The sequence below is a fragment of the Brachycentrus maculatus genome, unplaced genomic scaffold (genome assembly GCF_059751285.1).
Source record: "Brachycentrus maculatus isolate JH-2025_06_01 unplaced genomic scaffold, ASM5975128v1 h1tg000115l, whole genome shotgun sequence".
In the NCBI taxonomy this organism is placed as follows: domain Eukaryota; kingdom Metazoa; phylum Arthropoda; class Insecta; order Trichoptera; family Brachycentridae; genus Brachycentrus; species Brachycentrus maculatus.
The window spans coordinates 716,034-731,480 of NW_028280868.1; the positions used below are offsets into that span (position 1 = coordinate 716,034).

Below are 15,447 nucleotides of genomic sequence, written 5' to 3' on the forward strand. Positions count from 1 at the left end.
CATCTCTTTATATACGTATAATGAATTATTATTACGAACTGCAATAATTCAAAGGCAAGAAACACCAATTTAACGATATTATATGTATTCACTTTAAACACGTCTCTCAGCCGAGACTGTCAAACTCTATTAATGTCGATAAAAATTGCACACTGTGAGATAATTGTTTTAAATTGATCACAATATTATGATATTAAAATATTTGCAGCAATCTATTAAAACTGCATTTTTGAGTGCTGTATATAATTATATAATACATTGAAATAAATGTTTGATTGATGCCGTAGAACATATTATTTAATTCTTAACTTATGAAAAAGACTGTTGTCAAAATAGAAGAAGAATCTGCTTAAGAAAATCCTTTCGGAGACATAGAAGAGATTAATTTCCAAATATATTATTTTCAGCATTATGGTAACTTTTCCAATAGGTATAACTATTACTTCGATGGATGAACCTGTTTATTGGAATATGAAACAATATATGCAGATAGATTGGTGTGGCCTTCTATTCTCTCTGCCTACCCCTGCGGGGAAGCGGCGTAACGGTTAATTATAGTTATTTTTTAACCAATCTTTAGAACCCTTAACCTCATCCGATGGTGCATAGGGCACTGCATCATGTAAATGCAGTGTTATCTCGATCGTTAACACGTGAAGGAAAGATGATCGGCCATCTGCTTTAGGTACCAGTCAAGGGTAATATTGAATATATATTAGAGCGAAAAAATCACTTATATTTATTTGACTCCTCCCTGGGAATTCAACTCGGGACCTCCGTGCGTGCTGACCATGACACTACGGAGGCGGATAGTTATTTTCAATATAACATATTTTCAGATAACAATATTTTGCTTCATCATCTCTTGTTATGCCAATTATCTGATTGTGCTGCTCGGGTTGATTAAAAATATTTAGTTATATAAGAGTCTTCGGTTGTCGCGTTACATATGTCACAACGAGACAATCAAATAAATGTAAATAATTAATTAAGTTTCCATCGACGTTCTTCATGGCATTTTTGTGATTAATTACGTATTTTTAAGTCATGTTGTTTTGGGTAGTGCTATTCTGTTCGCTGTCCGTGTTTTATTACTTCCGACATAAGAAGATACGGTCTCAATGTGACTTGCCAGGACCTGAAGGGTTACCATTTATAGGAAATGGTCTGGAATTAGCAGCTGGAAGACCTCAAGGTATTTTTTACTGTAGCTTATTAGAACACCAAAAACCGCTCTATGAAATTACTTATCTACTTCAACCTTATTCTTTATTTTGGTGGTAGGCCAAAAACAATTATTTAATTAAAATATATTTTTTTACACATAAATATTTTAATTTATATTAAATTTTTATAGTTTTTTTTTATTATTTACAATAATACTTCAATTTCATACTATTTCTGTGAGCCTAAGCGGCTCATTATTAGAAACACATAGGTATCAAATTGGGGTAGAGTAGGTTCGAACTGAGAAACTCCGACTCCAGAGTCCGTGACACTAACCACGGGACCACAACCCGAAACTGATATTAATATACCCAATATTCCCTGTTTTTATAACTTTACGAAATCTGTCTGTTATCAATGCTTAGAGATAACCCCGTAACATTCAAAATATTTTTTTTAAATTATTTTTTGACATCTCATCAAAGATGAAGAAGAATATGGAAGTCTGGGCATTTACGGGGCTGACGACTGTCATAGGCTGGTTTAAGTGATCACTTTACACACGTTTAACATTCACCAATTCTACCCATTATTGACAACCACACTACTCAAATTCTTAAAAGTTCTATATTTATGAACCAATTTAGAAACCTTGTTCTTGAATCACTAGAACTTCACTAGAGACATCCAAGGAGAAACTCTTATATTAGTATGTGAGGTCCAAATCCTGGATTTCAATCACACACATGAGAAACGCCAGAAAATACTCTTTTCATTTTTATTATATAAGCTTATAACTTGACCAGATAATTTATTTACAACATTTTGAGTGTGTCCAAATACTTGTTCACAAAATATGGATTATTTTTTATATATAAAAAACATTGATAGTAAAAAATGAAAGCTGTGAAATAAAAAATAGGTACGGGTTTATTATTATTACATATATGATTCTCCCTTAAATAATAATTTTACGAAAATCACTTTTTCTAATACATTTTTGGTGTAATCGTTTAACACTCTAATTTGAATTCAACAAAATAAATCAAACTGTATAAATATTATATTTTTTACACTATGGGAATTCATAATAGATAATTTTAAGTTATTAAAAAATGAAAGTCGAATTCCCAAACACGTTTAAAATTTCAATATTTGAAGCACTCAAGTTATGATTATCTATTTTTTAACCTTCAAAATAATATTATTAAGAATCAACATGTGTCTTCATACATTGAAATTATAATGTCGACCGGTTTAGATACAGCTTCTTCCTCGTAATATAATATAATTTAAACGAAAATTTATCAATCGTACTTTGTAAAAAATACAAATATATTTCGCGGTTAATAGGCGTGGATTGAAAGTTCATTTTGTTGAATTTGGAAAATCAGTAAGAATATCAATAAGAAATACATTATTTCAATTTGACTTATAACATACAACTATGAAAAAATAGTAGTTACTAATGTAGGTATTAATATTCATTATCATAATTTTTGATTCAGGTAAATAAAGAAATATTTAAATCATAAATGTCCCGACGAAGTAGCATGTAATTTATCTTTTCAATTAAAGTATAAATTCAGCTACCGAATATTTTAGTTATGTGGCTGGCAATCACATGCAGAGTAGTGAATATTACACAATGTATAACGTGATCATTAAGCCAGCCAATGACAGATTGTTAGACATGGAAATGCCCTGTATTTAATATTTTTTCATCCATGTTGAGATATTAGAAAAAGAATCTAGGTTATAATATGTAATATAAGTCCTAATGGATCAAATCCAGAATTCGTTAGCAAAAATTTGGACGTAGGAGCCCCTTACCTCCCCTCCGTTAAAGAGTGCGACATAAAACTGATTCTCCCGAAACCAAGTGTAAGTGGTAGTACCACTAGACAGCAATCATATTACTGCTTTTCTTTTGAAATTTTCATTTGATATTTTTGAAGTGTCTTTTTATTATTACCAACGATATTATTTTATGTTACTTGTTGTGTTTATAGTCACTTTTGTAATTTCAAAAACCTAAATTTTTAATAAATATTAATTTGGTTAAATTAATTGTCTTATTTCTTAAATTTTCTCTATGATGATTCTAAATGATTCACTGTGTACTTCATTGATCCACTGTTGATTTATTCCTGATCCACTGTACCCAACCCTCAGTACACAGTGGATCATTTCCCATTTTTATTTAAAACATCTGTAACTTTTTATTTTGTTCATAAATCTAAAATAGTACAATGCATTACAAAAATATGATAATTAAGCTAAGGTAATGCAAAATTTTAGCTTTTATGTTTGAATCATTACAAAATTACAGCCCCTCAAAAAAAGGTTGATCCACTGTCGGCACCTTGACCCTACTCAAAAATATTGTAAATGGAAACGTTTCTCACAGGGTAAAACAAACGCAATTTACAAAGTTTTTAAATGTTGGTGTTATTTTTGATTTCAAAAACTCAAAATAGTTTTGTATGTTTTCAGATTATTTTACTCTCGTTCAAGGGTATTGGAGTAAATATGGCAACAGATTTCGAGTGTTTTTAGGAGAAGAAATGGCTGTAGTTTTGGCTGATCCTAAGGATATTGAGGTATTATATTATATTATCTTGTATGTATAGACATAAGAATAATAAATTATAAAATAGACCGTTTGAATACTACAAACATTTATAAATAATAATTATGGACTTGTTTACTACTGGAATATCAAGGTTTCTCTGCGAGATAAACGAAGGTCACGGTACAAATACACTATGATTGAATTTATATAGATGAAAAATAAATTTAATTATATGAAACAAAAAAAGACGTAGCACATATATTATACAATACTTAAGTATTTAAATCCATCATTTAAAATATGTTGGTATATCAAAACAGTTAAATAAACTTAGTACAGTATTAAACAACATTACTGTTCTAGAGTCGATATCATACTTTGGCACTGTTAAAAATCTCACTCTAAACAAGTCTAAGCAGAACATTTTTTTAAATCCGAATTTTGAGAACAATAAAAAAAATGATCTGCGTACATGAAAAACTGTAAACATATTATGTTTTTAATTTCGATATATTTTCTAGGTTGTTATGACTGGCCAACAATTCCTAGATAAATCGTCTGATTACGACTTTCTTAAACCCTGGCTCGGTACTGGCTTACTTATTAGTACAGGTAATATATTATTATCATATTTTAGATACTTTTCAAATATGCTTTTTCAGTTGGGCAGGGACGAATCGGTGGCGTTGCTGGAAAATTATTATGCCACCAATACGCTCCTGCCTAGCAAACCCCATGAAATGCGTAGTAAATTTGTACTATCAAAAATAGTTTAGGTTTAGATAAGTTCAAACGGCTTTAACCGGACTTTAACCTTATTTTAGCCACTTTGCTGATAGACGAAAATCACTCCAGTCAATGTCCGAAATTAGAGTAAATTTTGGGTTTTGACCGGCATTTGTTACTTCGTGGATTAGCTAGTTTATAAGCGTAGAGACAATTTACGGCCTTTTTCTAAAATAATAACTCAATTTATATGTAAAAACGTTAAAATATAATGGGAATCAATATAATGTACATACTTCAGTATCTACTGATAATAATTTGGCAGAATAAAATCAATATAATTGTTTTATCAGAATCAGCTTCTGAATCCATCAAAAATGTCTCCCAGCTATATCTAATCTAGGCTTAATACGATAAATGACATGACTTTTTTTATACAAAATCAGACTTTTAATGCTTCTCATTTTTATTGTTTATTTTAATCAAACGTGTTTAAAAAAGGAATTTGACCCCTTATATCCAAGTCCAAACATATAAATTGAGCAAATAAGTACGAAAATATGGTTACAAATATATTTCCCATAGATAGGACTTATTCAATGAAATACATTTATTATGTATGTATCAAATCTTAATGACATTGATTTATATATAGTCTGATGCTCAATATTTGCTTTCAATTAATGTTGTTTTACCAATAATGATTCCTTGATACAGTTGTCGTTTATTCTGTCTTTAAATTACGGAATCATATCTACAATCAATATATTTTATTCATGTTTTTTTATAGCCATATTCCCGTATTCACATATCCTGTCAAAATTTGACCCAGCAATACAAAATCCACACAAATGGAGATTTGGCTAATCGACGCCTCCAGAATCCCACCTTCATTCAGTTACGGTAGTAAATTACCGTCAATCTATGTCATGCGCTTATCTCATACCTCATACCCCTGTTAACGCAATGTTTTGCCATTTCTTTAGCGTAATATCTTGAGGTTGCTTGTTTAAGAATCGCCTGTTCGACAGTTAGCATCAACATTTGTTAATTGTATTTTTCGTTTGTGTTTTCACAGGAGAAAAATGGAAGAAACGCAGGAGGGTCATCACTCCAGCTTTTCATTTCAAAATTTTGGACAACTTCATCCAAGTGTTCGACAAGCAGAGTGAAATATTCATACAAAAGTTAAAAAGTCGAGCCGATAACAATAAACCTTTTGACATTTACTCCTATATTACATTGTGTGCCTTAGACATAATCTGTGGTAAGATAATATGCTAATTAAACCATCAGTAGTTTAAGGAATGAAAAAAAAACTAATAAATTATTGTACATTGTTTTTTAACAGTATTTTTTTTTGTTGTATAAGAATTGATCTCATTTTTAGGATTAACTGTTTCTTTACCATTTTTATTATACATACATAGTACATATATAGATAAACATACACATTTTTAACGATATTTTATAATGTTTAATTTTAGAGACGGCTATGGGTGTACCTATTAATGCTCAGCAAGATTCAGAATCACCCTACGTAAACGCAGTTAAAGAGTAAGTATTTAACATAAATCAAATGATAAATCTCCTTAAATTCTATATATTTGAAAAAATATTTTAATCCATTACTGTGCAATAAAAAAATATGTATCTTTATGAATGAAACTCAATTTAAATTAATGTTTTTAGCGCCTGCAGTATAATAAATGATAGAATTCGTAGCCCCCTTTTGAGATACGATTTTGTTTTCAAATTCACACAAAAATATCAAATGTTGGAAAAGTCGTTGAATACTCTTCATAATTATACTGATGAGATGATACTGCAGAGAAGAGAATTCCTGGAAAAATCCAAAGCAGATCTGTCGTCTTATATGGAAGATGAAGTATACGGTACGTTAAACACATTGTAAACTAGTAAGTATTATTATATAACAATTTTCTATAGTAGGCCAAAACTACCGTGAAGTAGACACATCGTGTATTGGACAACTGTTACCATACAAACAGAAACAATATTGCTTGCTGTCCACACCCAGTGACAGGACACCGGAACGAATTTACAAGATAAATATTAAAACTCTAGCTAACTAAACATCATGCCGTTTTTCCTCATTGAAAGCGTTATGATTACCCATAAAAAGATACAAAATGGAGCATATGAAACCGAATAATATACTTGAAATAATTGTTTATTTAATTGCACTTCACTAGTGACAAGGAGACATAAAGACAAAGAAGTTGGGAAAATCTTGTCACTGTGTTATATTTTTATTTTTTAAATAATGGATACACCAGGGCATCAGTTCCAAAGTTAACACATTTACTACTTGGTGTAGATATTACTATATTACTTTACTTCTTATTCTTAAAAAAAACTTAACATCATGGCAATACTGATCGACAACTGGTTTAAATGCAAAAATAATAAGATATAAAAGTCCAGAAGTAAGTTAATGTTATTTACATTCAGCAGTTAACGTTTTACGTTCAAGACTGTCCGAAAGCTCTTGTAAAGTCATGGTGTCATTGATTTATACCTTGTAGAATGGAATTGTTTCTATAAATTATGTTTTGTTTATCCTTAAAGACTTTTATTTTACTAAGTGTTATATGTTTCTCATGTGTTATATGTTTTGTAGGTAGCAAAAAAAAGATGGCATTTTTAGACGTCTTGCTTTTATCAACTATCGATGGACAGCCGTTAACTGATTTGGATATCAGAGAAGAAGTTGATACATTTTTATTTGAAGTAAGTTAATTATAGCTTTATATTTTTTAGTTGTAGATATGAAAAATCATACGAGATAGGGTCAACTCATAATAAATACATATTAATGCATCACTAGCTTAGTTATCAGTTATTATAACTGTCGCTTTTTATTTCAAATACTATAACGATACCTACATAATCGTATTTCTCTTACACTGATATAATTACGAGAAGTAAATGACATTTATTATGGTGTAGAATATAATAACTCTAATAATAAATAGAAATACGTACAAAATCTCTTAGATTTCTTTTCAAAGAAAAGCGAAGGTTATATATATTTCAAAATATGAAAATCAAGGGTGGTAATTTATTTACAGGGTCATGATACAGTTTCATCCGCAATTGGTTTCGCAATTTATTTACTATCGAATCACCCTGAAATTCAAGATAAACTATATCGGGAACAGATGGATATTTTTCCAGGGAATATTTCGCGTCCAGTAAATCACAGGTAAAAATAAAAAAAACCCAAAACTCTAAGATTATTTCCTTCATATTTATTAAAATCATAAATCTAAATAATTGCTGAATTAATATTTTACTGCAGTGACCTTCAAAATATGAAATACTTGGATCTAGTGATAAAGGAGGCGTTGCGATTATATCCTTCAGTACCAATGATGGGAAGAGAAATTACCGAAGAAACTATGCTAAGTATGAGCGTTTTGTAATTGATTAAATATAGTCCTCACGTTTGTGAAATAGGCACAGTTGTTTAAAATAAATTTTGAATGTATGTTTCCAGATGGTATGCGACTTCCCAAAAATGCGTCGATAGTTATATTTTGTTACGCGATGAATAGAAATCCTGAAATATTTCCGGATCCGGAGAAGTTCATTCCGGAGAGATTTTCACCCGAGGAAGCGAGTAAAAGAAATCCATTTTCATCCGTGTACTTCAGCGCTGGAGCAAGAAATTGTATAGGTACATGCTTTTTAAAAACGTTTACTTTTTTTTACTCAATATTTGCTAGTCAAATAAATGCAGCGTGGGTCAGCTAATGTGATCACTGCATTTTAATGGCTTTTAATGTATATATAGATATGAAATATAATACTCGTTTTGTGTGTACAGTATATGTTCATGTACAACCACTGAGTGTAATGCTTCATCCTCTGGTGACGTACAACCACTGAGTGTAATGCTTCATCCTCTGGTGACGATTTTAGACCAATTTTAGGCAGTTTTATATTGCATGAATTACAGCAGTTTTTGATATCTTCCTAATATTTGGATAGACACATACCGGGTCCAACCATATAAAACATGAGTATATCACATATAACTAACCGAATGCGGTTCCTCATTTTCTTAAAAATGACAACATATATTGAAAATAATAATTTATTTACTTTTTTATTATTATTCATCAGTCCAATAGCATAATTATCTTCAAATCCTGTTCTTGTTCAACCTCTAAGCAAAGTAGATTCGTTTTATGAATGATAATGATCAAATTATATAATAATGAAATCTTCTCTAAAATCAGAGTTTTTTTATAGTGTAATAAAGATGGCAGTTAAGTGTCTATTTTATGTAAAAAATCATGTTTTATAGGAAAATTTCAAATTTCACTTTTACTCGTTTAGAGTATAATAAAAAGCTTAGACCAACTACCATACATATTTATTTATATTTTACACGATTTTAAAAAAAAACAAACATCAAATTCTGTATTTCCTCAATTTGATTGTGCAGAAACAAATAGTATCTTAGATATCAAAAATGTATGTATATGTATGGTTGAAACATTAGTTCAGGCAATTTTTCTTTTTCAGGTCAAAAGTTTGCCATGCTTGAGATGAAGTCAACCATTTCAAAGCTCGTGAGAAATTATATCATCGGATCAACAAACGAAAAACTCACATTATCCGCAGATATTATTCTAAAATCAGTCCACGGAATCAACATCACACTAAATTCAAGACGATGAAACCAAATCTTCTAAATCACTCTAAATATTCTTTAAACCATTTTGGATACTACACTTGATACCTATATCTTCTTGTTTATAGTGATATCTTGATATATGAGACCCTCAGTGCATGATTCCCCTCCAATCCTATTTGTTCTGTCCAAACTGTATGGGAGACCATCTTCTTCCTCGCTTACTTTCGATTAATTGTCCCTTTTACTACAGCTTCTTGAAACTTATTAGAATATGTCCGAAGTATAGCGAAAACTATTTTTTTCACGTGTCTTGGAGAATCTTTGATTACAGATAGAACCTGGAAGATGGAGACGTTTGTGCATCTTGTAGTCTAAGGAAATCCTCTTTCACATTCCAAACGGGCCCAGCATTTATCCTTTTTACTATATGTTCTCTATCCAAGCGGTACATAGGAACCGCAATAGACTCGACGCGGTTTTTATTCAATTGCTGCTTATATGAAAGCAGGGTGATCTGTCTTGCGCTCCGGATTTTAGGATCTATGATTGGAATACATTTTATGAAAAACAGGTGACATGAAGGCGTTTAGAATGAAAAGCATTTGTGCTATGTGGGTAAGAAAATTGAGAAGGAATATTTAAAAAAATATATATGTTAGGAAAATAATGATAGCAGCAACGGCAGGTAGTTCTTAAAAGCATAATTTAATAATTATTTATGTAATATATTTATAGTATAATTAATATTATGGGTTGAGGTATATTAAATATATTATTAAATTTCTTAAAAAATAAAATGTAAATTTCAAACAAATTAGTTTTATTCGTATGACCATTATCATTATTCAATATTACCTTGGATTGATGCGGTGCTATCAATATCGCTAATTACACGAAGAATATGTGCGCAATCTATTTTTCTTATCTATATCGTTCCGTCTCCGATAAATTTTATCACAGTGAAAGGTCTTTTATATATTTTTTAATCCCAAAATTTTTGAGTTATTTAATTGTTTCAACGTAAAAAAAGATGCAATTGCGTAATTAAAATAAATGTCATTCGTGAAATAGTGTTTCATTTTTGAGTAAATAATACAACAGTATGTAGGTGTATATTCATACACAAATAATTATTTATGAAATTTTTTAATAATAATATAATTTTTGTGGATGATTTACTTCGTTAAAATGAAACACATACATATCTTATAATTTTAATATATTTATTAAATTCAAATCTAATAAATGACTTGTGTTTTAGTGTTTTATTTTCTTAATGTAAGACGAACTTTAATCCCATTGACTGATTTCAGTATGATATCAGCCGATAACACCAGTTTTTCATCGGTTGGCCAAATTACAAAGTTTCTTATGAGTTTAGAGAGCGTTGATTTTATTTCCAGCATAGCGAATTTTTGGCCTGAAACAAAGATATAAATAATGTAGAGGTGCGAATCATTAATAGGCTTTCTAATAACTACGATATTAATGCTTTTATTTACGTAAAAAAGTGTCATTATATTATTTAATATTCTAAAATAAATTACTGCCATCTTTTGTACATTTAAAAAGCATCTGGTTAGTTTAAATATTCCTTAGCAAGGACATGAGTACTTATTATGTTTATGTAATATCCGATAGATGGCATTAATATGGCAAAAAATATTTAGTAAATATTATTATATTTAAATTTATGAAACTCAACATTATCATGGTTATTTAGTGATTCAAATCAGTTAGTACATGCGAGTAAGGTAATTCATAAGGAAATTTATTTTACCAATGCAGTTTCTTGGTCCAGCGCTAAAGAAAACACTTGAAAATGGACTTCGTTTATTGCACTCTTCGAGTGTAAATCTCTCAGGTATGAATTTTTCAGGATTAGGGAATATTTCTGGATTCCTGTTCATGCTGTAGCATAGAACTACTAGAGATGTATTTTGGGGGAGACGCATGTCATCTGAAAATAAATTGTAAATAATATTATCGAAATTTATAAACAAATTTTCTTCACTAGGTTTTTATCATAGCAGAGATGGGATCTTGACCATCTAGTTCAAAAAATTTCTTGATGTTTTGAATTTCCTGACGGATCCTGTGGATTTTTAAAGGAAAGAAACCTTTTTATTAAAATATATTTTTCCTCTTCTAAGTGTGATGATTTTTTAAACATTAAACATGAAATATATACTTAGTTAACTGAAAAATAAGGGTTAGAACTATGAAGGATTTCATTTCACTGTTAGTAAGATAGGTAAAATATTTACATACTTATCATTGTCTCTTCATTGAGTTTTCTTCCAATAAAAGGAACTGATGGATATAATCTCAATGTTTCTTTAATAACAAGTTCCAGGTATTTCATATTTTGGAGATCACTGGAAAGAAATGTATTTATTTATTTGATTCCATGTAGGTAAAATTGGCAACCTTTCAAACAATAAGGATAACTTATGATATTTTCACCTGTGAATAATGGATCGAGAGAAGTCTTTAGAGAATATATCTAGTTGTTCTTTAAATAGTTTATCTTGAATATCTTTATGTTTCGATAGTAAATAAATAGCAAAACCAATAGCGGATGAAACGGTATCGTGACCCTGTAAAAATATAAATAAAAAGTTTCATTTTACTAACTCAATTAGGTTTGTAGATATTGAATCATTTTGTGTGTGAATGGTGAGTAAATATAAATTGTATGGCTACATATCAATTTTTTTTTTAAAAGAAAACCTTCCTACCTCAAATAGAAACGTATCAACTTCTTCTCGTATCTCTAGATCCGATAGTAGTCTTCCTTCTACCGTTGACAAGAGGAGCAAGTCTAGGAAGACCATTTTCTTTTTAGCACCTACAAATCAAATATTAACCCAATGCGTTCATAGATACATAGGAAATTAAGCTAAAAAATATATCAAAATGATAAAAACAATTACCATAAACATTGTCGGTATCTTCAATGTAAGACAAAAAGCTTTCATTGGATAATTCTAGAAGTCTCCGTCTCTGCATTATCATGGAATCTGTATAATTGTGAAGAATGTCCAATGATTTTTTGAGTACTTTAGAAGCATTTGTAAATTGGAAAAACTTATCACTCCTCATTAAAGGACTCCGTATTCTCTTATTGATGATATTGCAGGCACTGAAATCGTGATAGAATTTGAATCAATAAATTTACATTCTCTTTCATTCAATGATTTTTATTTGATTTCATTAAGTGTGGTAAAATCTATCCATTGTTAATTTAAGTTTTACTTTGTAAATACCACCTTTTCTTAAAATCTACTGTGACACGTGTTTTGATGCATTCCGCATAATTTTCAAACACCGTACGTTTGTTTACGGTGTTTGAAAATGATGCAGAATGCATCGAAACACGTGTCGCAGTAGATTTTAAGAAATAGTGGTATTTACACGGTAAAACGGTAATTAAAAATGGATTTATTTGATTTGTTACATACTTTTTCACAGCTTTGACATACTGAGATTCCGAATCCTGCTGAGCGTTTACAGATACTCCCATAGCTGACTCTAAAAAATATCAAATATGTATTGTGTTTTCTTTTTAGATACCTATCTAAAAAACAAATGCATTCAAAATCAGATGGATTTATAATTCTGTCAGTAATTTATGGTATTGTGATGGCTATTTACTTGTTTACATATTGCAAAGAAAACATAAAATTTGATATAACTTCAAACACTACTTTATTGTATTTTAACTTATTTTCCACTATATTATTATACAATAGATGTCAGAAATTCATATATAAAATATGTAAAAACATTAAATAATATATAAAAAGAGAACACGCTCTCTAATTTTGGATTAAAATCAAAATGATTGATGAAGTAATATTGATAAAGATATCTCATGAAATGTTTTCGTTTTTGATATTATGCACAATAACGCAACATTTAATTTATTATAATTTTTATTAGCTTTCAAATATGAACAAGCTTAAATGTCACTAAATATTCAAACAATATTAAAGAAGAAACATTTTTTTTATACCACATATAGTATCCAAGGCGCACAGAGTAATGTAGGAGTAAATATCAAATTCCATATTACTGTCGGCTTTAAGTTTGAGTTTTTTAACGAAGATTTCACTTTGATCATCGAATATTTGAACGAAATGATCCAATATTTTAAAGTGAAAAGCTGGAGTGATTACTCGCCTCTGTTTCTTCCACTTCTCACCTAGAAAATAAAACAAAAAACCGTAGATTCATTAATCACTTCTTTTATTATTAAAAAAATATTACTGTTTTTACCACGCACCTGTACTAGTCAGTAAGCCAGTCCCAAGCCAAGGTTTAAATAAATCATAATGCCTCGATTTTTCAATCATTACTTGACTCGTTAAGACAACCTGTAATTCGGAAATATTTCATTGATTTGTTGATACTGAAAACAAAATATACTTATTTGAATAAATGCTTCCAAAATATACGGTACATACAAAAGCTGCTTATAACCCTATGTCTCTATAACAAGCATGTTGACTTATTTACTGTTTTGACAAAGTAAAAAATCACTCTGTTGTATTTTTTAAAATGTTTTTTTTTTACAAAACCTTTTATTCTGAAAAATTTAAAATGTTCAGAGTGAAATGATTTTTTTATAATTATTATTTTTAACATGTTAAGATGGTTTGTATGAAATAAGTGTTTTATTTATTCGTTATTATATTTGTTTTCATTAAGTAAAACATTGGATTAAATGTCCAAATTACAAAATAAGCTATAGATACTTACATATCGATAACTAAGCATACAAAACTACTAATTTAATGTTTTTTTATAAATCTTAACATATTGTTTAGTTTTAGTTTTTTTTTTACTTGGAAAAATACAATTAGTACACTTTGATCTAAGGTATTATTAATATATATGTAGGTAAGTAAATATAAGAGGTTTTTACCTCCACATCTTTTGGGTCAGCCAACATCACGGCCAGGCCTTCTCCTATAAACATTCTGAATCTATTTCCGTATTTCTCCCAGTAACCGCATACTGTTGCAAAATAATCTATAAGAAAATAGTTTTCAACACAAGTCCTCTATTTTTTAAATACATTTTCTGTAGCGCTGATCGGTTAATTTTAGAATTACAGCAATACACCGTAAGATTTTATAATTAATGACTATTAGGTATGTATTTATATATGTATATAAAAAATGAGTCAGTATCGGCAGTAAACTTTGAAAATTACTATTTAAAAAAAGTTTGTATTATAAGTTTTTGGTTAGGGTTAATTCTACACAAATCTTTTTTTTTTAAATAAATAAAAATTCCAAGTGATTATTCAAAACTGAACTGAACTGTTATATAGAACTTCCAAGAATTTGAGTAGTGTGGTTGTCAATAATGGGTAGAATTGGTGAATGTTACACGTGTGTAAAGTGATCACTTAAACCAGCCTATGACGGTCGTCAGCCCCGTAAATGCCCAGACTTCCATATTCTTCTTCATCTTTGATGAGATGTTAAAAAATAATATTCAAAACTGAGTTATGATAACTGATATATATAATCTAAGTAACATATTGACAGAAGTCAAGTGTCGAAAGTTGTAATCTCAGACAATGATAAACGTATACATAAAGTAAAAGATGATGAAAAACATTTGGTATATTTTCATTACTTCCATTTTATAATGACGTAAAGAATAATTTATTTAAGTTATAAAAACAACAAACCTTCGGGCCCACCGGCCGCGAGTTCGAGGCCATTTCCAAAGAACGGGAATGTCTCGGGACCAGGTAAATAATCACACTGTGCCTTTACCTTTTTATTGCGCAGGTAAAAATAAACAACAACCACACTTAAACATATCCAAAATAACATGTTTAGTAGCTCGTACGTTTATATTCTTATTTTAACACTGATAAGCTAAACACAGCTGTTTTATCTTTAGTGTTTTAATGTTACTTCACAAATGTTATGAAGCAACACGGCTTATACGAGATTCGGATACGAGTTAGCATCACCATATCACTGGCACTTAAAAAACACAAATTAAAAATACGAAACAGGTTTTATCATAGAATATTCTTATCTGTTTCTCTCGATTTATTTATAAAAAGACAGAAAATAATACGTAACAATTGTTAATTTCTTATCATAATTTTTTTATCAAATCAAATCGCTTTATTTTAACAGTGCATGTTATTTATTTTTTTTATCATTTCTGTTACATTGATTTAAAGAAGTTTTAAAATAAAGTATGAAAACAATTTTTTTCCGTTTTTATTTTATTTGACCTATGACCGGCTTTCGCTGTTACCGACATTATCGGGACC

At 29.5% G+C, this 15,447-nt stretch overlaps 2 protein-coding genes across 3 annotated transcripts; one reads left to right on the forward strand and one right to left on the reverse strand.

The window, feature by feature from the left end:
- The first annotated feature begins 866 nt into the window (after positions 1-866).
- LOC148309917 (putative cytochrome P450 4d14) lies at positions 867-9,423 on the forward strand. Its single transcript, XM_088259303.1, has 11 exons — positions 867-1,195; positions 3,664-3,770; positions 4,264-4,354; positions 5,547-5,735; positions 5,956-6,025; positions 6,161-6,363; positions 7,113-7,222; positions 7,564-7,697; positions 7,794-7,900; positions 7,992-8,171; positions 9,026-9,423. Exons 1-11 carry the CDS (start codon positions 1,048-1,050, stop codon positions 9,178-9,180), a joined length of 1,494 nt encoding a protein of 497 aa, XP_088115429.1. The 5' UTR covers positions 867-1,047; the 3' UTR covers positions 9,181-9,423.
- Positions 9,424-10,341: 918 nt separating this feature from the next.
- LOC148309918 (cytochrome P450 4C1-like) lies at positions 10,342-15,131 on the reverse strand. Of its 2 annotated transcripts, XM_088259300.1 has the most exons (11): positions 14,845-15,131; positions 14,068-14,174; positions 13,426-13,516; positions 13,156-13,344; positions 12,602-12,671; positions 12,074-12,282; positions 11,879-11,988; positions 11,604-11,737; positions 11,409-11,515; positions 10,918-11,097; positions 10,342-10,557 (listed from the first exon to the last, which is right to left on the reverse strand). In XM_088259300.1, exons 1-11 carry the CDS (start codon positions 14,990-14,992, stop codon positions 10,403-10,405), a joined length of 1,500 nt encoding a protein of 499 aa, XP_088115426.1. In that variant the 5' UTR covers positions 14,993-15,131; the 3' UTR covers positions 10,342-10,402. The 2 variants fall into 2 exon arrangements, with proteins under 2 accessions (XP_088115426.1, XP_088115427.1); XM_088259301.1 differs by lacking the exon at positions 14,845-15,131 and having other exon boundaries at positions 13,426-13,551; positions 14,068-14,171.
- Between the last annotated feature and the right edge of the window lie 316 nt (positions 15,132-15,447).